The 26,942-nt window shown below is 47.7% G+C and overlaps 1 protein-coding gene across 1 annotated transcript; it reads left to right on the top strand.

Moving 5' to 3' along the window:
• The first annotated feature begins 1,005 nt into the window (after positions 1 to 1,005).
• LOC130588849 (RNA-binding protein 44-like) lies at positions 1,006 to 26,857 on the top strand. The gene is made up of 14 exons (XM_057389803.1): positions 1,006 to 1,841; positions 1,952 to 2,007; positions 2,542 to 2,718; positions 3,083 to 3,257; positions 3,343 to 3,368; positions 4,216 to 4,288; positions 4,592 to 4,682; positions 5,039 to 5,170; positions 5,844 to 5,917; positions 6,721 to 6,863; positions 6,985 to 7,122; positions 8,937 to 9,223; positions 19,405 to 19,543; positions 25,580 to 26,857. The coding sequence occupies exons 1-14, from the start codon at positions 1,071 to 1,073 to the stop codon at positions 25,833 to 25,835; spliced, it is 2,538 nt and encodes an 845-aa protein (XP_057245786.1). The 5' UTR covers positions 1,006 to 1,070; the 3' UTR covers positions 25,836 to 26,857.
• Positions 26,858 to 26,942: the final 85 nt, after the last annotated feature.

The raw sequence follows: 26,942 nt of genomic DNA, 5'->3' as shown, positions 1-26,942 counted from the left end.
CTACACAGGCATCTGGGACATGCCTTGGCAGCGTTTGGCTTTTTAATTCCACGGACCTGCTCGAAGTTTCAARTAGGGGGTGAAGGTAATGTAATTTTAAAAAGACGACGTTTCTGAAGCAAAATAATAACTGTAGAAATGTATAATTAAACCATGGAAATGTTCAAGATGACATTGGATGGCGCTTGGAGCAACYTGAGGTAGTGGGAGGTTTGAATATTTGAACATTTCTGTATCAATCCTTAGTGTTTCCCCCTGGGAAACTGTCAGAGACTGACTAAAATGGAGATGTGTCATTTAAGTAGTTTGGAAAGCAGACATAATTAAGAACTATGTCGAATGTTTTTATGCATTCTTTTCTTTGTTAGAAGCTTCTGAGAGGAAGGCAGAGAACAGTTGACAATATTCMTAAGAAACAAGCTTCACAAAGAGCATCTTCCACCCCTGCACGCTTTTTGTTTGTGTTTGTTAACAAAACTGGGTTTGCTGGAAGTTCAGAGYAGGTGTATTGCTTTGGTCTGATGAATTTTCCAGCTTCCTTCTGTTGCTAAATGATCTTCCTGTGTTCCTTCATGACTTTCTGGTTATAAAGATTCTCAGGTTTTCTTATGATTTTGTCCTTGGTAACTATTCCTTCTTGCCTTCCCAGAATTAAGAGGAATAATTTTTAATTTCCCCCTTGTCCAGCATCGAAGGAGTTATTAGTTTTTGGGAGACACAGAGCTCCAAGTTCACCTCTTCCTTAATATAAGTAACTTTTATTTGAACACTTTGCTGTATGATGTGAATAGCTCTCTGTGTATCAACAGGGATGCCACCAATTCAGAAATCAGCTCTTGGGATTTCTTCAGGAATGCACTTCAGAATTCCCAACAGCTCTAATAGCATACAGTAGGGTTAAAGAGAGCGTGGTTTAATGTGGCTTTTTGTCTTTTTGTGTCTACCATGGAGCCATCTTGAATTTTTCTTGATTTTTATTAAGGTAGGAAGAGCCAAAGCAGTGACTTTAAGGGGTTGGAGTGGAAGTGAGTTGGGTGGATTCCTGAGGAGGAGGAGAGCGTGTTGGCGCCATGGAAGTGGAAAAGATCAGCCATATGAACAGCAAAAGGAGTTGCTTCACTCAGACCTCCTTTATGGGTGAAGATTTAGGTGATGAATCCCAGCTGCAGTATCTGAGTGCTCACGAGGAGTATGAGGAGGATAAGGATAACTCAGATGAGTTTTCTGAGCAGAGGCAGACTGGAGAGGTGAAGGACATGCTGCTGATTGGTGACAAGGTGCCACCTCAAATCACTGCAGGGGAAGAAGAGTCTGGAAAGAGCGACAGACACACCCACAGCGTGGCAGTGGAGCCAGACACTCCWTTCCTGTCACCCAAGGAAAGGGCTCCACTTTGCAAACGTGTGGAGTCCTCCAGTTTCAGCAGCTGTGAAAAACCTCCGCTGTGCACACGTGGTAGTGACAGCACTGCAGAAGGTGCTGAAACCCAATTCCCAGTCTCTGAAACGCTCCCTAGCAAGAATCCTGGTGCTGGCGTGGAAGCTGYGGATAAATCCACTGGTGGAAGCCCCAGCGCAGTGAAGTTGGAGCGTGGTGAAGCCCTGAAGAGTGCTCCCAGTGCCTGTGCAACTGTGCATCCTACGGATGCCAGCTCTGATCTCAGAGTTTGCTTCCCAGCGAGCAGATGCAGCAGTGCCCAGGTTTGCTTCTGCTCCAGGGCAATTAATACAGAAATAACGATGATGAACAAAACTCGACCCATGGGATGGCTGGGTCAAAGCTTCACGGATGCTGCTTCCAACACAGAATGGTCATTCAGAGCCCGGAACTTACGCTTTCAGGTAATTGAAACAAAACAAGAAGGACCACCAAATCATTTTTATAGAACATTTTTGACTTCAGTTTGTCTGAATGGGCGCTAATCTGTAATTTTATTTTTTTTTTTTTTGAGAAGCAGGAATTAAAAGATCATCTGTGTTGCTGTGATTGGAAGACAGGCACCAACAGGTAGGTCAGGAGTTGTTTTCGGTTTGGAATTTGAGAATCTGGATAGGAGGTTTTGTCCATGATTAAAAGGTTGTCTGTGGCTTAGTGAAAATGATGGTGTCAAAAGCTTTCTGGGCAGCACTTTCTCTGGACAGATGAGAAGAGTGRGCTGCAAATCTCCTGAAGTTGAACAAAGACCACAGCAGCCTTGTTCTGCYRTTGCAGACCTCTAGWGATCCTTTCCAACCTWRATGATTCCCTGGCTGCGAAAACAAAATAAGTGTGTGTGCAGATCCACAGCATTGCTAAGTTCCTTTTGGTTACTAAGACTTCACTTTTTGGATAGAAATTGTTATGGTGCCTGTGCAGTTCCCACCTCTCAGTTAAAACTGACACTAATGCTACTGTAAATCATTATTGTGGTCTAAATAGGATTTTCCTTTATTTGTATCAGAAATAGCTTCTGGCAAGCTCCTTGCTTCAAAATAAAACACAATAAATGTAAACAAAATTTTGAAGCCCTGGAATCAATATTCTGTTACTGTGATTTTAAAGGTCAGAACGTCCCAACAAGCAAACTGGGAAGAATTCTGCATCAAGCTGCTGTCAAAACATCCTGCAGAGAGCAACTGAAGCGGAACTGCAGCTCCTGACCATCCATTACGAGATGTGCTACCAGCACTGCTTGAAGGTTTATGAGCTGGCTTTGGAGGAAAACACCTGTTTTGGGAGGCATGTACTTTAATGTGCTTTTAAATAAAATGAATAACTGGTTATCAGTCAAAAATTGCTGAGTGATACTGATATATTCTGTGCATATCTTCCAGGAGTATTTATAGTTAGTGTTGTTGTCCAGAGGACCCCCCAAGTCTTATTTCCAACCTCATTTTTTTTTGTAGCATTCACAGTCCCAAAATCTACCTTTTTTTGCTAGGAATAAAACCCAAGTGATGCACCATATAGTTGTTAATTCATGTTCTAGTAAAATGTAAGCGAGTCTTTAAACCCTGCACAATCTTGGGGCATTTCCAGAAACAGTAAAATCAGTGAAATGTCTGTCTGAGTTGATGTTATTTTCTTACCCTTATTTCAACAGATGTGAGGAAAAGAGTGAGTTGTATTCATCTCTCCTGTTGGTTTTGGACGAGCTAGACAATAATTACAGCAATATGATAATGGGAATAAACATGGGCGTACCTTTAAATGAACTTCCACCACTGTCAGTTGAGCTGAAGTTTTCCACAGTCTCTTCCTTTTACACCCCTTCCAAGGTAATTTCTTGTTTTTTGGTTTTAATGTAAATTGCTTTCTAATTAAGATAATTATGGATAAATCTTTCTCCTTTTTTTTTGACAGTTTCTCAGAAAGAATCTTTACTCTGAGTAAGTAGCTTTCATTTGTTGTTGTACTTACTAAGTTAAAAATAAATGAGAAATGAGTTTTTAAGATGTTACATCCTGAAATAAGTTATAGGTTTATCTTGTTTCAGACTGTTTAGTTGAAAGATTAGCATTCCCTTGTGGGCTCAAAGATTTTATTTGAAGGGCATTTTTACTCTGTAGTGTTCTAGTATGCAAACTAGGGAGTATCTTCACTGTCTTTATRGTAAAAGTTTTCAAATTAAATGTGTTTTTCCTGGTTCCCTGCTTTCACTGCTAAAAATCTTTGTCTCTGGTTATAATGGCATCTGTCTTAAAAACCAAGCAACCAAAAAAAAATTGCAAACCACAAAAACTCAAAAAAACTTCCGTGCCGGCAGAGATAATATTAAGCTGTTCTGCTAGAATTATCATACAGATATGAAGAATGATTGAAAACCAACTGTATTTCAGGCCAGTACATGATACCATGTCTTCAGGAACCACATTCAGTGACKTTGTGTAAGTGGAGATAAAAACAAATTTGGCAGTAAGTTTTACTGAATTGGRTAAACTGCTAGAGATTGTTTGAAATTCCTGGTTAAGCATGAGTAAAATTAATCAAGAAGAAGTGGAATTAGTTTGTTTTGTAGATAATTAGTAAAAGTTACACACATACTTTGAATTGTAAGGAATACATCAGAACATGACACAGAAGGCTATTTAGATACAATAAAAAAAAGCCAAGAGTTACTGCGTTTATTTTACTGTAAGCTTTTGGAAATATTTAATGTGTCAGAGTATTTGGCATCATTGTAGAATTTAAAGTTGCTGTGCCATATTTTGTATGAAATTCTTGGATGTGTTTTAGTGATCTTTCAGGTGAAGGGAAAGCTGACTTTGAAGAACCAAAAGTGCAAGATAAGGGGATTTCTGTCAATATGGTAGGGAATTCTTCACTGCTGGGTTTTGTAGATGTTAATGTTGAGGAGAATTGTCTCCTTTTAAGCACCTGCAAATGTAATCAGAGTCTTTTAGGCCTCAGCCTGGGATCCTCTGCCACTAATCACAAATCCAACTCATGTGTTTACAGTTTTGACTGCCCTTTCAAAATAAAATAACTTGGGGGTTCTTGAAGTTGATCAGCAGGTTAACTTTCTAAAATTCACCTGTTTTATGGACTGATACTCTGAGGAATAATTTATATCAAAGCACTTCCACTTGATTATAACTGAAAAATTTTGTAGAACAAGTCACAGACTGATGGTGATCTGCGAAATGACTCTGCTTYCCCTGAGACATGGGAAGAACAACCTAAAGATCAGGCTCTGGAACGTGGTGAGTGATCTACTTTCAGTAAAAATCATCCCTTATTTGTGAGCTAAGCTTTTGGGGGAGAAAATAACCCTATGTAAAACATATGTATGGTAACACAGCTGTCCTTTCCCTGATGGAATGCTTATCTATCAGCWATCAAAATTTATTTGTACATAATARTCGAGAGCTCTATATTATTATATCTTTTWAAAAAAATCTACTTGAATTAGAATTCAAAACTAGTGTCACCTCTTTGAAATGTGTTACCAAGTGATGTGGGTAGCTGGAATCCTCTTAAATACAGGAATTTGATACTCATTCATATGGCATACCACAGTTTGAATTTTAACACACTGAATTTTATCCCAACTGTCAAGGCTGTGCGAAAAGTGAGGAAGGGAGTGAGTATTGGTTTGATGCTAAGGAAGACTTGTCAATGGCAGATTTTTCAGTAATGTGCAAAGAAACAAAAAAGCAACAAGAAAAACAAGACAAGATTGATTCAAGAGGTAAAGTCGTGTGCTTTTAGCTGAAAAAATAACAAATAAGGGGGCTTGTTTATTATTTAGTCTTTTCCTTTTACAAGCATAAGTAGGCTTGGAAGAAATGCCAGCTGGGTTTTCTGACTTGTTTTTGCATTGACTTGCAGCAAATCCTTGTAGATACTCAGCTGTTTTCATCCATGTTTTTCCTTGAAAACTTCACCTACAGTGCTCAAACTCAAATCAGTAAATGCCCAGCCAGTCACATATCTGGAAATGTTCCTTGTTTTCTTCTCTTCCTTCTTTTTCTSCTTCCTTCCCATGCTGGACTCTCGAGAGTTAGATGCAAATGTTTTGTGTTTGTAGACCTGGGYCATAGCGATGGGCATGATGAGAAGTTGCAGGGTGTTGAAGGCAGAGATCTTGGGGGGCTCTTTTCCAGCCCTCACCASTGGTACCTGTTAGTTCAGAGCAGTGTTTCCTCAGCCTCTTCTGCCTCTCCAAATCTGAGGAAATACTCAGGGAAATGATATTCCACAAACTGAACTGTTGTGGTTCTCAGGACAGTCATTTTCTGTTAGAAGAGCCTCTTCTTCCTCTGAGTTTCTTTGAAGATTTTCTCTCTAGGCTTTCCAAAATCTACTGAGAAAGTGTTGGCTTGAGAAGAGGTAGTAACTCTTTGCTTTCTTACATTTATTAGAAGTGAGGACAGTGGAGATCAGGAAGAAAGATCCTTCTGTTCATKCTGGTGGCCCAAAACCCTCAGTACCTCCGGTAAGTCTGGTCTTACTTATTTTGTAGTAGGAATGGGTTCTTTCATATTCTGCATTTACTACCAAGTGCCCTGATCTGAAATCACCTATTCAAGAGTTGGGACAGTCTTTGCTTGGAGATAATCAAAAGATAAGTAATTATGACTAACACTCCTTCGTATGGCAGACTAAGAGCCTTAAAACTTCTTGTCTCATAACATTTAATACATAGAAAATTATGTTAAGATATTGGATAGTTGCATATTGGTAATTAATTTCTGGCACGTGGCAGGAAAGTGAGAGCGCCATTCTTTTTCACCTGCATCAAACTCTGATACTCCAGCTGTTTTTTCTTAATCCTAAACAGTTTGGAATTTACCCATTTGCACTAGATTTTCCATCTTGTACAACCTTTTTAAAAAATGTAAACGTCATGTGATTTTATACAGGAAAGATTTTGGGATGCTGGATGGGAAAGAAACTCTTGAATTTTTTAGCATAGATTTAAGAAACCTCTACATACTAATAGAGTGTTTTGTTATTGGCTTAGCTTGATCCTTGGAGAGTAATGGGCAAATCAGTAACTGCTGATGTTSCTCTCATAAACCATATAGATATTCTGTCTTTGGGGATTTCACTTTGAACATGCTCACCCTTTGGGAATTGGTAATTGGATCTAATTTAAGTAGCAGGAATAAGATGAGCTTTGAGGTGCCTTATCCCAAACCATTCTGTGGGTTTRTATTTATTGGTAGGAAAGAGATGTTGTATTACCTTCACAACACTTAACCCATTCATTTTTTCCTTATTTTGATGCAATTCTAGGATCCTGGAGAAAAGTCTTTGCAGAAAACACCCACTCCTTCCATAAATTCAACTGGTGTCTTTGTTTCTCCTTATGCACTGAACTTGAGCAGCTTTACCAAGTTAATAAAGAGACTTCAAGAAAGGCATCCAGAGTTTAGCAGGTGAGATATTGGGATTTCTCTCCAGCTCTGATTTGTAATGGAGCCAATATCCATGGTAACCAAGTGCTAAATGTGTTGCACAAAATGCAGTGTGTAAACAGTTCTTTCTTTAATCCCACAGAGATGAAATTGTGAAYGCTGTGCAGGAGGTGAGGAAAATCAACAAAGGTGTCCTGAGTGGCTTGGCCATCAGTTCTATTGAGGAAAAGGCTTCTGCCATTCTGAGAAAATCAATGCGCTGTTCTAGGCAGGAAAAGCAGTGAGAAAGGTGAGTATTTCAGTCTTCAGGGGGAATAAACCCAYTTGAGTTTGTGTAGCTCTACAGCCTGACTAGATTAATTTAGCCTAAAGCTCTGCAGGAGGTACCAGAGTGAATCCACTGGAGCACTGGTTTGTAAGGACCGGGAGCTGTAAAAAGGTTGGCTCTGTGTGCTCTATAAAACTTGATGTGGTGGTTAATTATTGAACTGCTTTACTAATAAACTTCGTGGAGGGCGTTGTCACACATGTTCTGTACAAAGCTGACACCTAATGGCCAGGCCTTGTGCAGCCTTTCATAAAGGAATCCCAGCACTGGCTCAGTTTTGATTCAAAAAATGGATGATTTCTCTCTGGTGTCTGAGGTCCAGCTCCACACTAGAAATCTGACAGAATCAGATTGTGTGTCCTGTAGTTTTTTCACACTGATGCCTTTGAACGATCATGTGGTACTGTGGGAATCTGCAGCAAGCTGAATGAGCTGAAACCACAGCTCAGAATTCCAGRATATGTCTATCCATCCTTCTTTTGCTCTCCTGCTGATCTTGATACTCTGCTTGCTTTTAGTACCTACAGTTACTTGCTGCCAGTGCCACTACCAGGTTTTCTCCAAAAAAAAAGAAAAGGCATTGTATTAAATCTGACTTTCACTGCAGATGAGTGAAAGGGCTGCAGATAGAGACAAAAACTCATCCCCCCAAAAATAAAATTGTACGCTTGGAAGCATTTTCAGTCAGTAAGGTTTTAACAGCCTCGAAATGCGTTGTGCTTTCCTTGTGGAGTGATTATTTGGTTAAGTGGTGTGTGGGCTCTGCGGTCATAATTGTTCTTATTATGGTACTTTGCTTTGTGAGGGAGATGATGACTTACAATAACTTTTATTTTCATCATGAGTGAGGTGTGAAGTAACCAAATCATTAGTAAATTGTGGAGAAAAAGAATCCCCATCTTTCCATAGTAAGAAACAAGTATGTAACATATTTAAAAAAAGGTGATTCTGGTCCAAATTCCTCTATACTGACTTGGTCTCTTCGTTGTACTTTGTTCTAGATTCTGCTGCAGTTGCTGCTGGAATGAGCAGCCTTGTTTACTGTTTACTGTCAATAAAGGTTAAAATTTGTTCTTCAGAAGTTTGGGCCAATGTTGTTCTGTTTTCATATCTCTTCTACTCCCTTTCCTCGTAGCAGAGCTGCTGTCAGAGCAGGTGAGGCATCAGCTTTGGTGTCTTCCTGGTCTGTGAAGATGAAAGCAGCCGCAGGCTTTGCTCTGCCGCATCATTAGCAACGGCTGTTGCTGTTTCTGTTCCCCGCCTTGACTCTGTAATTAGGCAGGTGTTAATAGTTTGGGAAGAACTGCCTGTCTGGCCTGTGAAGCTGTTGTGTTCCCTCTGGGAAAGCATGATGTGAAAGACTCCAGTTACCACACTGTGGTGTTCTTCACATTCCCCTTATTGTTCTCTCTTTGAAAGGGAGAGCTGGCTTCAAATGTGAGAGAACCGAGTTTGTGGGGCAGTGACCTCGCCTGCAGGCAGAGCCCTCGCCTGCTCCCAAGGGCGTATCCTGATCCAGAGCACCGGAGGAGCCCAGGCAGGCTCTGCTGCTCAGGCACAACTCGGTAACGAGCTGCAGGTGGAGCTGTCGGAGCTCAGGAACGATGTTACACTCGCTGAAATAAACAGAAGAAACCACCAAACATTTCTCCCTAAAATTGCGTTGCATGTGTATATTCAACACTAGAAAAGGGGGGAAGGTAGGATTTTTTAGTTAGGCCGAAATTCCCGCAGTGGAGATGAAAGCGGGGCTAAGCAAACCGAAGGAAGGACTTGCCTGTGCTGTCCTTCGCAACTGTTCGTTCCCTTTGCCGCGGCTCTGGGCTGCGGGGACGAGACGGCGATAACGAGAGCCTGCCTGGGCTTCATCCCGGCGGTTCCCCCTGCTCTGCGGGGTGGGAGCGGCGCTGGAGCCGGGCGGAGCCGCGCCCGCCCCGGGYCCGCCCCTCCCGCAGCGCCGCGGGCGCGGAGCCCGCCCGGCCCCGGGAGCGGAGCCGCTCCTGCCGCGGGGCCATGGCCCTGCTCCCGCGGCGCTTCCTCTGCTTCGTCCTGGGTAAGTGCGGCGGCCGCGGCACAACTTCCCCGGAGCCGGCGGGACGGGGCGGCGGGAGAGGCTCCCCGGGATGTTCCCCTCCGCGCTGCGAGCGGGCGCGYAGCCCCGCCGCCTCCTCCGCGGCTTCACCGCTGGCCCTGGAACCCGGCGGGGCTCCAGCCTGGCTTCGCTGGCCACGCAGCGGTAGGGAATTAAAAGGAGGAATGATTCCAGGGCGCTGGGACTTGGTAAAACAAGGCGCTTGGTCTCGGGAGCAGTGAGGTGGTGATGCTGTGGGACGCAGCCTTTGCTTTGTGCGGGATTCTCTGCTTGCTAGGTGAGATGTACCGGGACGCGTTCGTGCTGCCTGCCGTCCGTGCCTTTTGTTGCAAATGTTTAATTGCTGCCTTTGCATCTCTCTYTTCCCATTCCGAGCCGCAGGGAAGAGGAGGCAGCCAGGAGTGCTCCTTCGGAGCCGCGGTTGGATGTGCTGGGGTTTGCGGGCGGTGCGGTTGGAAATGCTGGCGTTGTGAGGTTGTTTCCAAGGGATGCAGCGTGCCTCGGTTTCTCCGCTGCATTCTTCTGGCATTTCCGTKCAACAGGTGCCGAGCTTCTCACCTGTGTGCCCAGCAAAAGCTCTGAGGGATGTTGKTGCTGGGTGGAAGTGTGTTTATTTAAGGTACTCTGAAGGGAAACCGCACACCGTCATCCTAATCTTCCACAAAATCAAAGCGCTCTTTGAGGAAGCACAAATTTCTCCTCCTTTCCCTTCCTTCCCCTGTGCTGGGTTTCTCCCGCAAGCCCTGGTGAATAATGCATTGAGCCGTGCTGCATAATGTGCTTATCTGTACCATGAATTAACTATTTACTGCTCCTCGGCTGTGCAGGGGCAGGCGCGGGCTGTGCCCTTGGACCAGGCGCATTCCCCTGCTGCCTTGCAGGGAAAGGCTGCCCGTCCCGGCTGCACAAACTCCTGCTAGCTCGGATTTCTCTCTGCTCTGTTTTCCCAGCCCCTGCCTCTTTTTCCTGACCCTCCCTTCTCTTGGTTTGGGAGCTGCAAACTTTTCAAAGTGCTCCAGGCTGCTCCTTTCCATCTCCAGTGGGCTTGGAAGCAGCAGCCATGCTGCCTCTTGTGTGCCCCATGTCAGCTCATCATCGTGCTGTGGATGTGTTTTTCATTACATTCTCCTCCTGGGATTTTTTTTTGAGCACATTTCACAAAAAAACAAACCCAAACCTTTTAATGCCTTTCTGCTTTTRCAGCCCTGCTCACAGTCAGGGCTGCACTGAAACTGCAAGCGGCAKCTGAGTGCCCAGAAATCATGGTGGATTCTTGAATTTTGAGGTCACCGATGCCTCTGRGGAAGCAGGTGTTTTACACAGTCAGATTTATTGTAAAAAGGGCTTTTCTTTTATACCTTTCTCTTAAAGCCCAAGCTTTAAGTAACTTCACAACTGGCTGCAGTCTTTAAGAAGCAGTGAGGGTCAGGGAATCAGCCCAGTGTCAATCAGCAGGCCAGGGATCCAGCTGTACCCCAAGGTAACCACYTCCATTAAGGTAAAATGAAGCTTTTCTGAATTTTGGCTGCAGCTCTCTGCAGAGRTTGCTACTGGGGCAGTGATAATTTGCCCACACACAGCTCTGTATTTTGGTGTAGAAGGGCAGTGCTGGGCTGCTTGGGTTTCTCTCGGGTTTAAATAACTGTGTTACTGCAAGAGATAAGAGGCWATTTCAAATAAGGCCAGTAAAACATTAATATCTCCTTGATTGCCTGCATCTTCTGCAGGTGCTGTACAATATTGTGTTTGGAGACTCTACAGAAAACAATGCTTTCTTAAAAACAAAACTTTGGGGCACCGGTTGTGACCTCTCTTGGAAAACAGGAATTGAGTTCTTTGTGTCTTCTCTCAGCCCAAAGCACACTTGGTAATGCCTGCCAGTGATTTCAGTTTAAGTGCCTCCTTTATAAAGAGTTAAAACTTCCTTTAAAGTCAAATTAAAGCTGGGAAAATCCTCCTCAATATTTAGAGAGTGCCCTGTTAGAAATCCCTGACAATAAAGTAAAACACTCCTCCTTCCCTTCAGAGCATCTCTGAGATGAAGAGAACTCGAAACTTCCTGTGCATTAAAGGAAAAGCATTTGGGTAGGGACAACAAAATTGTCTCCACCCTGTAATTTCTTGTAGTGCTCCCMTACATGCCAGCTCTGTTCCTACAGAAACCAGGGTGGTTTTGGATTTGGTGAGCTGGCTGAAGGGTGTGTGCTGTGGTCAGGAAGCCTCTGGGCTTTGAGAAATAAGATTGCATTTACTAACTCTGAAATGATGCTGAATTAAAGCGCYGTGAAGCATCGGCGCCGTGACCTCCCGTTCGCAGTGACCCGAGAGGCTGTGGGTAATGAAAACACAAATGCCACGACCTGGCTGTAATGAAATTAGAGACCTCTTCATGGCTGAAGATGGGGTTGGCTTCCTTCACATTTCCACAAGGCTGGAATTCARTATTTGGTTGTGGCAGGGTTGAGGGAGGTCTCGGGAAGGCGCGGGTGGGAATCTGGAGTTACTGCTCTGCGCTGGCAAGTTCCTTCTGCCTCCCCACTGGATGCAAAGTCTGGCTCTGTTGTTGTTTGGRGTATGTTTGGGCCCCAAAACCATGGTTTGGGTCACAGCCCTTCCCAGCACAGACCCTGCACCGAGCCAGGACCGAAAACACTGCTGTGCTGGAGAGAGGGGAACATTAAAAACCCATTAGAGGGGAAATGCAGCGTTTCAGCTCTCTCTGATAGCTAAAAGCCTTTTTCTCCTCTAAAATCTGGCTGTGGCTGGGGTTGGCAGGTCAGTGCCTGCTGTGGCAGGGTGAGCACCAGGGAATCTTGGTCCCTTTCTGCTGTGGTGCTGCCCATGGAGCTGCTTTTAATAATCAAATCCACTAAGGAAGCTGCTTTGTGGTTTCACTCCCTTGTCTCTGCCCTTCTACAGCGTGAGCTTTTGGGGATTTGAAAACACAGCCTGACACCTCAGGGAAGCACCCCAGTGGGGAGGCAGGCAGCAGCCTGGGTGAAAACCTCCCGATTTCAGCCAAGGGTGGTCCCTCTGGGCTTCCCTGTGTCCTTCAGGGCAGTGCGTGGGTGCATTGCAGAGAGGTGCAAAATCTCTCCGTGCTCTTCAGCTGGAAGGAAGGAAAACCACGTAGGGAAGTCTCTGCTGAAAAGGAAAAGAAATTATTCCAGTGATTCCCGGGCTGCTCACGTGGCTCAGCAGCAGATTTTAGTCTGGAACCTTGATGGTGGAAGTGTTCAGTCAAGCTGCCATTGTGTGCAGCCTGTGATGGGTATTTATTTTGGTTTTCTCCCTAGCTAATTTTTATTTTTACTCATTATGTGCTTCTTCGTGGCTAATGTRTTAGATTGCCCAGGCAGTGACTTTTTTGATTTGAAAGTAATTCAGTAAAGTGTTTGATGGGCCCATGTAGCAGCAAATCTGTGTTTAACACACGTTGAAACCTGACCCAGCAGGATCACAGTGTGTTGCCTCCAAACCAATGCCAGGCACTTCTAACCTTGGTGTTACTTTTCCCTCTTCTTATTTTAGCCTCAATCAACCRAAATAGCCGAAGGAAGAAATAATCCCAGGGGTGGAAGGAGAGTACATTTGCCTTTAGCACATTCCYGAGATCTGGAGTGTGGTGGCTGCTGCTTTCCCCGTGGCTTGGACACTGAGCCGACATCTGCGGCATCCAGTGCTTTGTTGATGTTTTAAAAATAATTCTAAACCCGGGTCTAGCACTRGGTTAAAATATTGGGATGGGGATGTTGGAAGCCAGAATCCTCCCCAGGAAGGCAGGAGGGATCCYTCCTTTCTTCCAGCCTTCGATGGTGGCCACCAGACATGATTTGAGCTCGGTTTGGATGAAGTCAGGGCAGTTCAGACATTGCCAGTGCCTGTCTAAAGCCCGTGGTTTTCCTCCATTAATTCAATCAAGGAGAACTATTTTCCAAAAGACCCCGCTATTCATCAAGGATATAATTATCTTTAGAACTAACAGCTCATGGCAGGTTTTTCCCTCCCCTGATGTGCAGTTGGATTTCAGCACGCCTGGCTTTTGATTTCCTTCCTCCCTCCTCGGCTGCTTTTGATTTTTGTTTACCAAGGGAGTGAATTTTGGTGGGGAAATAAAAGTATTTAGCATTCTGTCTTCTGCAAAATCAAGGCCAGGGACATGTAAGAGAAGTCCCACTGCTGGAAATGTTCTTGGCAGCCCCTGATGGGTGACAGGGACAAACCACAACTTGTGCTAAGACAGGTGGGAAACTGAGGCAAGGAAAGGAAGACCCTATTTCAGGGTATTTAGYAGTTAATGTTATTTAACAGCAATCCTTTATGGTGTAAAGTCAACTCCCCATGGCCCGGCTAAGCAGGATTGTCCGGTGCTGGGCTGCACAGTACAAGTCTTTATTCTGCATTTTCATTTTCATCCCATTCTTCATCGTACAGGAGCTGTTAGGTGGAATTTTATTGCATCAGAATGRTGTTAAATATCCTTCCTTTGGGGTTGGATTGGCTGTTGCAGGTGCTTCATAAAACACTGAAAGAGGAGGAACACAGTGCAGTGGTACCTCTGCCCCCCTGGCATCTCCTGAGCCCCCCCAAAAGCCCCCAAACAGGCTTTGCATTCAGGCAGCTGGCTCCCACCTCAGCTTCCAGCTAATAATTCCCTGGCAGTTATTTTTAGGCAGTTTATTTTGTGCCCTCTTGTGATGCTTGGAATAGCTATCAAATGACAACAAAAACTCAAGTATCCCYGTCCCAGCAAAAAGCAAATGCCTGCAAGTAATCAAAGTATCTGCTTGAGGGATAAATCACTTCCTGCCTTTGTAGGCACAACAGGATGCCAACTTTAAAACCTTGGAGCTCCTTTTGGGTTTCATAATGATGTACAGCTGTATGCAAAAGACCTCATTAGTGCTGGCTGGGRAAAAAAAAAGCAGCAGCTTTTTATTTTGCTTGGTGCAATAAAATGAAGGGAATGACCATTCMAGGAGCAGGGATGAAGTCCCCCTTTGCTACACTGAGTTAATAAATTAGATTTAGGGGTTCTGTGTTCTTTAGGTTCGGGGTGCACTTGTGTTTAATATGGAAAGTGGCTTTTGGGGATGGAGCCCAGAGTGCTCTTTGGGGTCACCACATCTTGGGCATTCCCTAGGAGGTAGAAACCTGTGGCCCCATTGGAAGCTTTCCACACAGCCAGGTCCCTAACAGGGCCTGTCCCCAACCTGGCTGAGCAGGGACTGACTTTTSCTGGTTCAGGTTCCCAGCAGGATCTTACCCAACCCCTGAGCTGTGACCCCTGCCATCATAGTGCATGTCCTGGCCTCACTTCTTCTCATTTTAGCTCTTTCCCCTGCCATGAGGCTCCTTTCCCCTCTCAGCTTGTGTCACTTCTCCCCCATCTGAGTTTCCTCCAGTCCCTSTGTGCTTTGGTGGCAGTGGAGCTGTTGGACAGGCAGTTTTTGGGATGGGTTTTCCATCTGCAGGGCTCCGTGTCTGTGCTGTGCTCTGTTCGAGCAGCAATTTCCTTCTGCTGCTCCATCTGCAGCCCCCTGGAGCAGAGGGCAGGCAGGGATGGGCAGAGCTTCCTTTTCCCAAGTGAGTGTTGACAGCCTGTCCAAAACATCCAGGGATTGTCCCTCCTGGTGCTAGGAGATGGGCACTGCCAAAATCCTCACTGTGCGTSTTGTGAAATCCCCTTTCAGCACATAAAAGCCCCCAAATCCCACCAATTCCGTTTGAATTTTGCTGTGGCTGTGTTGGGAGAGAAAGTCCTGCAGGTTAAGGGACAGTGCCACCACAGAACAAACGGGCAGGGGAGGCAGAAGGTGCCTGGTTTGGGGAGCTGAGGATGCTCCCGGAGCATCCATGAGCAGATTTGGGGTGGGRTGATTCCATACAGGTCTCTGTCTGCCCCAGGATCAGCTGCAGGGCTTGGACCCCTCCATCCTCTCCGTTCTGGAGGTGCTGCTGGATCCCAGCCCCTGTCCTGACCCAGCCAGGCAGTGAGGAGAGGCTTTAAAAACATTCCCTGTGCAAATCCCAGCCAGAAATAGCCGTGCCAGGGTCGGGGTTTGTCTGTCTGCGGGGGCTGTCAGCGAGGGRGGCTGGGAGCAGGTGGCTCCTGAGGAAGGCACAACACTGGGGCAGCCACCCCGCTGTCCCCAGCCCAGCATCTGCAGTTTTCTGGCAAAAAAAAGTGTCCCAGTTCTGTTTTTTCCTGGTGAACCAAGGGCTCTGACCCTTCTGCTGAGCTGGGGAAGGTTTGCTTTTAAGCAGAGGGTGCCAGACCCTTCCCAGGCTTCTGCAGCTGCTGGAAGGGCCAATTTTCCCATTTTTGTGCCTGCAAACTGGGACTTTTTCATGCTCATCTCCTGCCTCATGTCCTCTCCCACCCTCCCACAAGTGTTTTATTCTGCAGCCAAGTCCAAACCATGGAGATTGTTAAAAAAAAACAGCAAAGCCACCACCTTGAGGAGGAGGGAAAAACAGCCTGTTCCCATCTTGGGCTTTTTGAGAGCGCTGATCATTTCACAGGGGAGGTCAGGGAATGTGGGAGAAGTCCAGCGTAAGATTCTGGGATGTTTGTTCTCAGAGCCCRGAGCTGTGCTGATGTCTTGTCCAGTGCCAGGTCCCTGGAAATTACCTGCAGTATTTAGGGTTCAGCTTTTGGATAAATATTTTGAGTAAATTTTTGAGTAAATAAATCTATAAATATATTTGGATAAATAATAATATATATTTGGATCTGTATTTATATTTGGATAAAAAAAAATTAAATAATAATAATTGCAATGAAGCCCTCAACAGTTTCCCCCCCCCAAAAAAAATCCCTGATGGTTCAGCTGTAGTCAGGATGGTCTGGTGAATTCTCTGGATTTGTGGTGAAATGGGGTCATCCTTCACCCAGCACCGTCAGGGCTGCTTGCAGGAATGCCTGGGAGATGGGAGCATCCAGTGCTGTGCCAAATTCCCAAATCTCTTCTCAGGCTCTGCCTCTCCCCAGTAGGGCAAGCCCAAGAGTTCCTAAAAAACAGAGGAGAAARGGGCCAGAGAGCAAGGAATTGTGCAGAGGGATCCTGATGTGAAACGCGGGATGTTTTTTTGGGAGAAAACTCAGAGATTTCTGCTGGTGGAGCGTCRCTGTGACAAATGTGGGCTCATAGCAGTGACGGGAGGAGGGTGCTGTCCCCAAAGCTGTTTYGGGAGGGGTGGCCCCGAGCTCTTGGTGAGGCTCCAGCTCTGAGATGCGCAGTGTGAGAAGCTCCAGTTGCTTCCTTGAGATTTTTGTGACAATTCAGCGCCGTTTTCCTGCCGGAATAAACGTGTGGCAGGTTTTTGCAGCTCACCCTGAGTGAGCTGAGCCCTGGTGGATGGATGGATGCTTGCTGGGGACTCTCCAGGACAGCAATCCCAGGGCAATCAGGAGGATCTGGGATGGCTGCAGAAGCCATCCCTGCAATCACCCCCTCACTGCTGCTCTCCTGTGAGGAAGCAAACGAGGGATCCTTGAAACTGCATCGTTTAATGGGCAATCAGGGATTCTCTCAGCAGGGGAGGTTGTTCATCAGGAAGGGAGAAGGGGGAATGGCTTTCTGCTGGCAGAGGGTGGGGTTATTGGGATTTTGGGAATAAATCACTGGCTGTGAGGGTGGGGAGGCCCAGRGAAGTGTGGCTGYCCCATCCCTGGAAGTGTTCAAGGCCAGGTTGGACCTGGTCTGGTGGAATGGAATAAACTTCAAGATCCTTTCCAMCCCAAACCATTCTGGGATTCTGTGATCCTCCGTGTCTGTGGCTCCTGAAAAGCACCTCCTGCACGGCTCCAGTGGATGCACCACAGCATTCCTGCACTCCCAGTGCYGTTTTTCCTGAGGGAATGGGAGCCACAGGGGCCCGTGAGAGGGGAGGGAGCTCTTTGGAGGCCGCTCAGCCTCGGTACGGTCGGGTTTTTGAGCTCATTTATTCAGCAGCTTCTTGCAGCCTTCACAAATGGATGCTGCTGAGTYGAGAGCCGTGACCGCTCCCCTGCTYGGTTATTTACAGCTCACTGCAGCTGACTTACACCATCTCCATCAGCAGGGCTGAGGGCAGAAGGAAAACCTTCTGGAATGACAGCCAGGGGATGCGAAAATCCCTTCCCTGCTTTTTTCCCCCCTTGTTGTTACAAACCCTGAGCCTGACATGGGATGGGGGGAAATCTGTGGAGCGGCGGGATCTGTGGGTTGAGAGGTGGGGAACAYGTGGAAACGTGGCAGGGTCTTCTCACTTTGACCTTAAAATGTGCCATTACAGCTAAAGTCAGCTCTCCCAGTCAGCTGGAAACAAAAGAGCTTTTTTTTTTTTGCATCTCCGTGCCCAGCTCCGTCCTCCCAGCACTGACACAACGCGCCCTGCTGGGCCTCGCTCCTGTGGGGTGCGGAACAAAAGAGCCCTTCACCATGGCCAAAATCAAATGTCCTTGGCAAAGGTCACAGGCTGATGGCTCTGGTTACTCCAGGGGAGAGGGATTTTTAGTCAGACCCCACGTGTCCTGATGGGGCAGGCAGGGTGCTCACCTGCCTCTCAAGGTCCTCCAGAGCTGCATCTTCTGAGCTGCAAGGATTAAATCTCCCCAGAATTTGGTTTTCACTTGTTTTTTTCTTTCAGTAGTAAGGCTCACGTTCATACTGTCGTGGTCTGCAGCCAGTTTGTGGTTCTGGTGCTTCCTCCCCGTGCTTTATTCGGTGTTTCCCCTCTCTCCACCCGAGGTGGAGCTGCCTGTGAAGGTGTTTTCCTTCAGGTTTGTCCTGCATAAACTCTGTGGTGATCAGGAAACCTTTGGGCATCCCTAAGGATCATTGTGGCCCCAGTGACTTGTGTTTAAGTTTATCCTAAATGGGATTGGGGAGGAGTGGAGCCAGRCTTGGTGAACTTCTGCTTCTCCTTCCTGTTTTGCATCGCTGCCCAATTTCCCCAAGTGGTTTTGCCTTCCTCRGTTTCTCTCCGTGCTTTGYRTGTCTCMCTCGTTTCTCCCCGGCTCTGTTTCYTCCTCTGCTCCTCAATCCCYTGTGCTGCTCATCCATCTGCATTTGGGAGCAGGATTTGTCACTGGCTGAGGTTGTGCCCCTGGCTGGTATCAGGCTGGAAATTTTGATAAATTTGGTTTTATTATTGCAGCAATGACAGTTTAATGGTCTTTAAATTCTCTCAGCTCAGTAACTCCCATTGCTTATCCCTGCACCCACCCAGGAACATCAGCCCTTCCCACCCAAATTCCCAGCAGCTCCTTCCCACCCATTGCCATAGGATGCTGGTGCCTCAGTGCTCCGAGGATTTCGGAGGCTGCAGAGTGTTGGTGTCCCRTGGTGGTGTCCCTTGGCCACTAAATAAGTAGCTCAGTTCTGTTGTGTTGAAAAAATCAGATAAAAATAAAGCAGAGAGTTATTCACACGTGGGAAAAAATAGAGCTGGTATGTGGTGCCTGCCTGCAGTGCGCTCCAGGAGCTGCAAGGGCACTCACTGGCACTTTGGGACCAAGGGAAAGCTGTTATTTATAGCCAGGCTCACTAAATCATTCCCCCTAAGGCATTTTTCTTTCCCTTCTCTTTGTGCTATCATCATCCTTTTCCCTTTCCCCTCGTGAGCACAAAGCTGTGAGCAGCACCTTTTCCATCCCTGCTTCCAAACCAGGAGCAGGGACACATTCCCAGGAGGGAATTTGGTCAGCACTGTGYATCCAGGGATGGATCTGGTGCATTTCCCTGCTCTCCATCAGAGGCAGATGTTTGTTCCCGAGCGTGGCGCCATGCGGGTCATTTTTCGGGGGTCAGCAGCAGGGATCTCTTGGGGTCATTCCTCAGCTTCCTCCACACCCCTGCCTGTTTTTCAAGCCCAAAACTTGGACATTTGAAGCCCAAAAGAGTTTCGAGTGTCCAGSAGGGAATAAATCCACATCCTCATAACTTACGAGCTGCCTGGCATGCCTTGAAAAACTGATTTATCAGCCGGGCTCTTGAGAGGGTGTGGAGTCCTGGGGCTGTGGGGAGGGAAATACACCCATCAGGAGGGGGTTTTGGAGAGCTGGGGTGGCTCAGTGTGGGGCCAGGGGGCTGTGGGGTGCTGTGGGGTGCTGTGACACCCAGCACAGCCTGACCCCTGCCCTGCCTGTCTTGCAGCCCAGCACCTGATCGCAGCCACGGCGTGCCAGGAGGCCGACTATGGCTGGATGATCCGGCACTACTGCCTCAAACARTTCCAGCTCAGCATGGAGGGCATCGGCCAGCGCCTCTGGTGCGACTGGGACGAGACTGTGGGGTAAGTGAGGGGCCCCCGCCTCTCCCTGTGCTCCTGATCCCATCTTGGATCCTGGGCTGGGAGGGTGTTGCCACTGGGGTTTWTTTTGTGGGGCCAACACTCTGATTTTGCTCTGCTCTGCTGCTGATCCTGCCCTGGTGCATCCCAGGGGTCAGYGCTGTCCTGCTTCACCCCCTGGTGAGTGGTGTGAGCATTTGGATGGGGTGAGGTGATTTTTAGAGGTCATCTCCAGCCTCAGCGGGTCTGTGACCCTGCCAAAGCAGGGTTTGGAAGTCAGGATGGTGGGAATGCCCCAGCACACAACAGCAGGGGTTCAGGAGGAGAAGCCCAGGCTCTGTTGYGTGCTGGGAATTGATGGGTTAATGAAGCAGCAGCCTGGGATCCCCCTCACGTGAGCTTCTGGTGCCTCACAGCTCCATGGATGTATTTTCCATGAGATTTTTTCCCAGCACTCTGGTTCTCCAGACAGCCCCAARTGCTCTTTAACTCGGCTTGAAAACCCCAGAACCCACTGTGAGAAAATCCCAGGCTGTCCCACTGGCTCAGCCCCTGCTTCCAGGAGCCATGTGTTGATTTTTCCAAGCAGCTGGAGGGAGGGGCTGCAGTGGTGTTTGTGATCAGTGTCGGGGAGTCAGCTCTGATTTATGGCTGGGGAGCAGCAGGGATGGAACCCAGCTTCCCTGGGGGAATGTTTGGGAGCATCTCCAGAGGATGAGGAGGATGGAAAGGGAGCCCTGCTCCGTGCAGGTTGTTGGGTTTTTTTGGGGMATTTCTTTCAGGTTTGGTTTTATTTTTATTGCAAGCGGTGCTTTCTTTGGATCAGCTCTTTCCTATTTATGATCAACAGAGCTGAGATTTTTGGTGCTGCCATGGTGTAAATCCGCTGAGATGATTTTGATTGAAGCTGAAAGAGTGGTCAGGGGTGGCTGTGTGTGAGGGCTTGAGAAAATACCCCCCTTTTCCCCTTCAGCTGACTTTTCCATGGCCTTTCCCTGGGAAAATGAAGCAGCAGAACAAAAATGAGCTCACATGTGACACCAGTGGGGCTGGGGGTCAGCTGGAAACAGGGAGCAGATGGTGCTGTGTGCCATGGGCTATTCTGCACAAAAATGAAGAGGTTTTGAAAGATTTTGGTGATTTCCTTTCTTCTGTGCCAAATTAAAAGCTGCACGTGTGTGTGTATCTTTTGGTCAAAGGTTGGACTTGATGATCTTTTCCAGCCGTGATGATTCAGTGTTTCTAAAATTACTGTTGGGTTTTCCTTCCCCTCGATCCGTGGCCACAAGGAGGGGAGGAGAAGAGAACTGAAAGATGGTGGGAGGTTTCTGGTTCTGAGAAACCTCAGGAATGCCCAGGGCTGCTGATGTTGCTCCAGCCCTCACCATCTTGTTCTTCATTTCACACGTCCTGTTTTTGCCCTGAGTAGCTTCAGCTAAGCTCGCTGCCCTTGAGGCACTTTGGGGAAATGTTGACAGGCTTGCAGGGTTTAATTTGAGTGCCTGGGTCCATTTGCTCCGTGCAAACACATGGCTTGGGGTTATTTGAGAGKTGACGTTCCCCTGATCTTTCCGTGCCTGCAGGACACTGGGAAGTATTTGGTGGAAATAGCTCAGCTACTGTGGTAAACCAGCTGCAAGAATATGGGGTTTGGATGGGCTCCCTGGATAGGTGTGGGAATCCCCATCCCCTTTGTGGGGAAAGGGAAGATGTGGGAAAGGGGTGGCATAGCTCTGGGGGGGTCACCCCTCTGGCTTTAGGGGAAGGATTTGACTTCCACCACACGTGAGACAAAGAAATGGAAATAACCACCTGCCTGGAGCCTGTTCATGCCAGATCTTCCCCCAAACCAAGGAATTTTGATGCTGAAACAAAGAGAAAGGYTTATCCAACCCCCTTGGAGCTCTGCTGGCTTTCTTATTGGGGTTATTTGGGGGAAATTGTGGGTTTTGATATCATGGACCAGKGGAGCCTGTATGAGCTGTGCCCCACCTCGGCTGCCCTGGGATTCCAGAGCCACCCTGGAGCTGCATCTTGGGCTCCTCCACTCGAGCTGCTTGGGCCAGGAGCTCAGCTGTGCTGGGTGAATGATCCCAAAGATCAGCGTGGCTGTTTGATTCCAGCTCCTCCGAGYCAGGGGGATGAGCTGTGGGCTCCCTCGAGGCAGCTATTTCGGGGATGTGCAGGGCTCGGGCTGCCACTGGGACTCGTGGATCTCTTTCCTGCTCCGTTKTGGCCGGGGGGCCGTGGCCAGGGAATGGGTTTGTGCACGGGGTCGGTGCAGGGAGCACCACAGCTGTGGGTGTCACTCCAGATCCCAGCCAGGCATCTTCATCCCAAATATGTCCACGCCTGAAAATCCCCGTGGAATGCTTTGCCCCTTCCTGTGGGAAGGCGCTACCCGGGGGATGGTGCTGCTCTCCCGGCTCTCAGCACGCTCACGCTCTGTCTTCAGGTTGTTTGTCCATTATTTACAGAAAACAGATTGATCCATTCTCTCATTATCTTATTATCTACTTATTTATCTTCAGCTTGCCAGGTCCCTTCTGGATTCCCCTTTAGCTCACCCTGCAGCCTCGCAGAGGAGGAAATCAGTGTTTCCTTTTAATTTGCAAAGCAAAAGTGGAGCCTTGTGGTGTTTCCTTTTTTTCCTTTCTGAGGGAAGGAATTCAGGGAAAATAGGAAATACCTGGATATCGTGGTGAAAAGCTGTCAATCCTGTGAGCCCCAATCCTAGTGCAGCACCATCCACATCCAAGGGCTGTCAAGGAATAAATGCCAGAGCCAATTCCAGTCTTGGTTGCAGTGGTAAAAAAAACCCAGAGGAATTCCTTAGGATTTATAGCAGCGTAAGCATTCGGATCCCATCCAACCCTAAATCATTCTTTGACTGCTCCCCACCAGTGGTCCAGCCCTGTCCCTATCCTGCCTGTGGCCCTTTATCCACAGCATCCTTTAAACCATTTCCATGGTGACAGGGAAAACAGTTTTAATTGCAGTTCACATTGGGTAGGGAAAAAAAATTTCAAAGTAAAACTGAGCTTTTGAGGGCCAGCTGCCTGTCTCCTGGCAGTGGTGGGATTGTTTGGGAAAACCTGCCTTCTCTCAGTGCAGCTTCTTAATATTTTTGTGGAGGAGATGTTGTTTGGGAGTTGGAGGCTTGCAAATGAGCTGTGGGCTTGTCTGAAGACCAAAAGCCTGACTCTAAAAAAAAAAAGCTACAGGCAGAATGGAGGCTTGGGATAAAGTTTATTAAGGAAGGCCTCCCGTTGAGTCAAGGGGTGCAGAAAGGACCCTCAGGGGTGCAGAAAGGACCCTCTTGCTTCCTGAATTTCTTGGACGGGGTCTGGGTGTGTCTGGATCCATGTATTTACTACATAGTGTAGGTAGTTATATTGGAATCTGTTTATTGAAACAATACTGAAGCAATGCTGTTAAAATGAACAAAATTACAGAGCAGAGATTGATGTTTTTTTCCACATGGGCAAACCCTGACTCTCCTTCTCCATCCATCCCTGAGAACTTGCACAAATAGGATGAAGTTCAAGCTGGTTTACCCCCACTGAGGCAGAGCATCCTTCTCTCCAGGGTGTTTTAACTCAGTGACCGAGGCTCATCCTTGCAGCCTCTGGGTTGGGCTGTGCGGTGCCAAGGGAAGGGCTGGACAGGAAAACAACCCAACCCCGCCTTCCCCGAGGTATTTCAGCACCAGCCRGGCTGAATTCCCAGGCTGAATTCCCCGTGGGACCAGGCTGGCGTGGTGCTAACACAATAACGTGGCTCTGCTCGTGAGGAGAGAGAGAACCAGATGCTGTGCTGAGATGCAGTGGGATGAATGTTCACCGTGGCTGGGGCAGGGAGGAGCACACTCAGCCCCGGGCATCAACACTGCAGCTCTCAGAGGGATCCTGATCCTGTCCAGAGTGGCATCGGGAGCAGCCTGGATCCGATGGGTCTGGTTATCCCTCCCCRGCAAACAGATCCCGCTGTGGCAGCTGGAGATGTTGGGAGAAGGTCCCCAGTGCCTCTGGCTGCATTTGGGGTGGACAGGAGGTGATGGTCTTAGGGCTGGTTGGGATGTGGGGCAGCTCAGGACCCTGCAGGGATGGGCTCAGCTGGTGGGGCCAAGGGTCTGTGAGATAAAGGGGAAGAAATGAAAGCACTAGGCCGGAGTGGAGAGCTCAGCTTTGCTTTTAGTTGGCCGCTCATAAAACTCTGGTCAAGTGTTCTCTGTGTAAGCAAAGGGCAGAAATCAACTCTTGAAGAGCACTCAGATTTGTTCTCCCTTTGGCTAAGAGCTCAGCAGCCTTCGCTGTCACCTCTGCACTTGGAGCTGTTCCTGAGAAAAGTTTCTTTTTCCATCTGGGACCCTCCCACTCAGTCTGTTCTGGGCTCTGGGGGTGTGCAGTGGGGAGGCTTTAATGAAGAAAGCGAAAAGAAAAGGGACAAGAGACTGAGGGTGTCTTAAGCCACCCCTGGAGGGACCCCCTCCAGTCATTGCCCCATGGCCACCTCCTTGTCCCCCAGCACTGCCCTGGAGCTGGCTGAGTGCTGAATACGGCTCCTGCCTCCCTGCAAAGGGCAGTGAGTTTTTCCTTCCATTTGCTGGCACCGCTGGGCTTTGGTTCCTGCATGTCTTCACATCYAGTGATGGGAGCAGTGATTTGTCCCCATGGAAGCACAGGGAAGGGCTGAGCCAGGCTGCTCTGTGGCCCTTCAGCTTTAAAAATAGYTTTTTTTTCCCTGTTAACACTTTCCTCTGGTTCCTGTAGATGCTGCAGCTCCTGAGATCTAAGGATGCTGATGAACGGGAAATGATAATTTTGCACACTGGGATGCTGAGCAGAAGCTGCTTTTAGCAGCTGCAGGCCTCATTAATTAAATCTCTGGCCGTGTGGGCACAGCCTGCCCCAAAACCCCAAACCTCAGCCGAGGAGCTGCACAGGGGCTGTGGAGAGTGCTTGGGAAGCTGCTTCTAAAATATTTCTTCCCTCAGGCGGGTTTTTAATTGGAGAGCTGGGCTTTGCTTTGCTTTGCTTCTCTAGGATTAGACGTGACTAATTGGGATGGGGGAGAAAATCGTATCTACGATATTTTTGTATTCATAGCCGGTTTTAAAGCAGAAAGGGTTTATCTGTCACAGTAATTCCTGTCATTCCAGAGGACGGCTGGATGGCCTGGCACAGGGAGAATGTCTCTGGCTCAGGGCTGCTCCTGGTTTTCCAAGTTGGTTTTTTTTTTTAATGGAAAAATGGAGGGGTGGGATGGGTTGTGGTCCTGCACAGCTGTAACCTCCCAGTTTTTAGGCAATCTAAAGGAGAATTTTAAGTAGATTCCATGTGCTTATTTCTGTCCCCCTTGGGCTGAACTCACACAAGCTGGAGGATGATGCTCCAAAGGCTGGCTTGGGTTTCATGAAGGTCTTTGCTGAAAATGTGGGTCCAACCTGTATTTTATAATAGCACAGTTCAGCTAGGAAATCCTGCAAAAATTAACACAAACAAAAAAAAAAACCCTCCAAACGTGCTTCTTGTTATTCCTGTAAATATTATTTCTGTTTTAATTTCCTTCTGTAAATGAAAATACCACCTGCATGTCATTCCATAAATGAAAATCGCTTTTGGCTGTGGGTGAGCACTTGGAAGTTGCCATCAAAGTGGCAACACCTGGTGGGAATTYAAAACACCCTGTATCTTTATAGCTAGATAGGTGCAAACTCCAAAACCCCATATATTTTTATAGTTCTATATAAATTTTCAAAAACCCACTATATATTTTTATAGGGCTAGATATATCAAGGTAGCTGTAAACTCAAAAAAAAATGGCTAAAAAATTTTAGTACGTCGAATAACAGCTATGGTAGGATCTCAACGAGATGAATAGTGTGTATAAACTCAAAAAAAATAGCTAAAAATTTCAGTACGTCATATAACAGCTATGACAGAATCTGAACGAGTGTATAAGAGTGGAGCATTTTGTATTTTGCGAGGGGAAGGCGGCGTGGCCGTGATGCCCACGGTGTCCCTGTGTGTGTTGCAGCACTTACGGGGAGCTGACGAACTGCACGGCGCTGATCGCCGAGAGGCTCGACTGCTACTGGCCCAACCGGCTGGTGGACGAGTTCTTCGTGGCCGTGCACAAACAGTACTTCAGGAACTGCTCCCCGTCGGGCCGGGCGCTGCACGACCCCCCGAACGGAGTGCTGTGTCCCTTCATCGTGCTGCCCGTCCTCGTCACCCTGCTGATGACCGCGCTCGTGGTGTGGAGGAGCAAACGCAGCGAGGGCATCGTGTAGGGACAGTGCGGCCGGCAAAGGGGGGACGGGGGGATTCTCCTCTCGAACGTGCCTGGTGTTGGGGAAGAACCACGRAGACAGGGACAGCATCACCACCGCACCGTTTCCAAATTAATGTAATTTAAGCGATGGGGACTCCTCCGCCGCTTCCCTCCYGGCACCCCTGGCATCATGTGCCAAGCAGGAAAATTTTAAAGAAAAAATCCCAAGGGGATGTAGGGAGTTGAAATCCTGCCAGCCCGGCATCAACACGCGTCAGACCAGCGTGTCGGGGTGAGGTAAAACATCCTCAGCTTCCTCTTCCTGTCGTTTTATGGTTTTCCCCCACACCTGGAAAGGCATCTTCTCCCCCAGCCCCCGGYACGAGGACAAGGCTTGCACGGGCTGGGTTTGGCCGGGGAGTGGCGAACAGCGGGTCAGAGTGGGAGGTGGGAGTGGAGGGCACTGGTGGTGCCTTGGGGCTGACAAGGAACGGGARTAAGGTGCTTTTCCTAAATAAAGAAAGAATAAACCAGGTGCCTGTCTGTGTGAAGGCTGAGGTGAAGCTCCCCCTCCCTGCCCTCACTTTGTGATGCCAGAGCCCCCCAGTAGTGCTGTTTCCCCCCTGGGTGAGGCTATGGGATCCCTAGGGRAGGTCCCTGGGTGTGGGTGGGTTGGTCAGGGGGCCAGGAGTGGGGTCAGCTCCACTGCAGGGAGACTGGGAAATACCTGGGATGGGGATCCCCAACCTTACACTACTCTCTGCCATCCCTGACAGCTCTGGCCCACTCCAAACCCCTTCAGTGCCTTGCTGGCTCAGGAAGGGGATCCCTGGGGATGCCCAGCTTCTGTTTATTCCTGAATCACATTTCCCAAAAAAACCCCAAAACGTAGGGGGACACCCAGCCCCCTGCCTGACCCACYGTGCCCAGGTTCCTTCTAATCCAAACCAGTCTGTAATTCTGGCAGGAGCATGGATTAGTTACATCTATACAACTATATACATGGAAATACATATAAATAAATATACATATCTGTTTATATAAATATATAAATTCCCCAGCTCCTCTTATTCAGGAAAAATTCAGTTTATTTTCCTGGAMTGTGAACTGRTAAGTTTCTCAGATT

Source organism: Malurus melanocephalus, unplaced genomic scaffold (assembly GCF_030028575.1).
Source record: "Malurus melanocephalus ecotype Western Australia unplaced genomic scaffold, MMel_1.1 scaffold_20, whole genome shotgun sequence".
NCBI classification, from domain to species: Eukaryota; Metazoa; Chordata; class Aves; order Passeriformes; family Maluridae; genus Malurus; species Malurus melanocephalus.
This window is presented reverse-complemented; position numbering and strand designations above follow the sequence as displayed.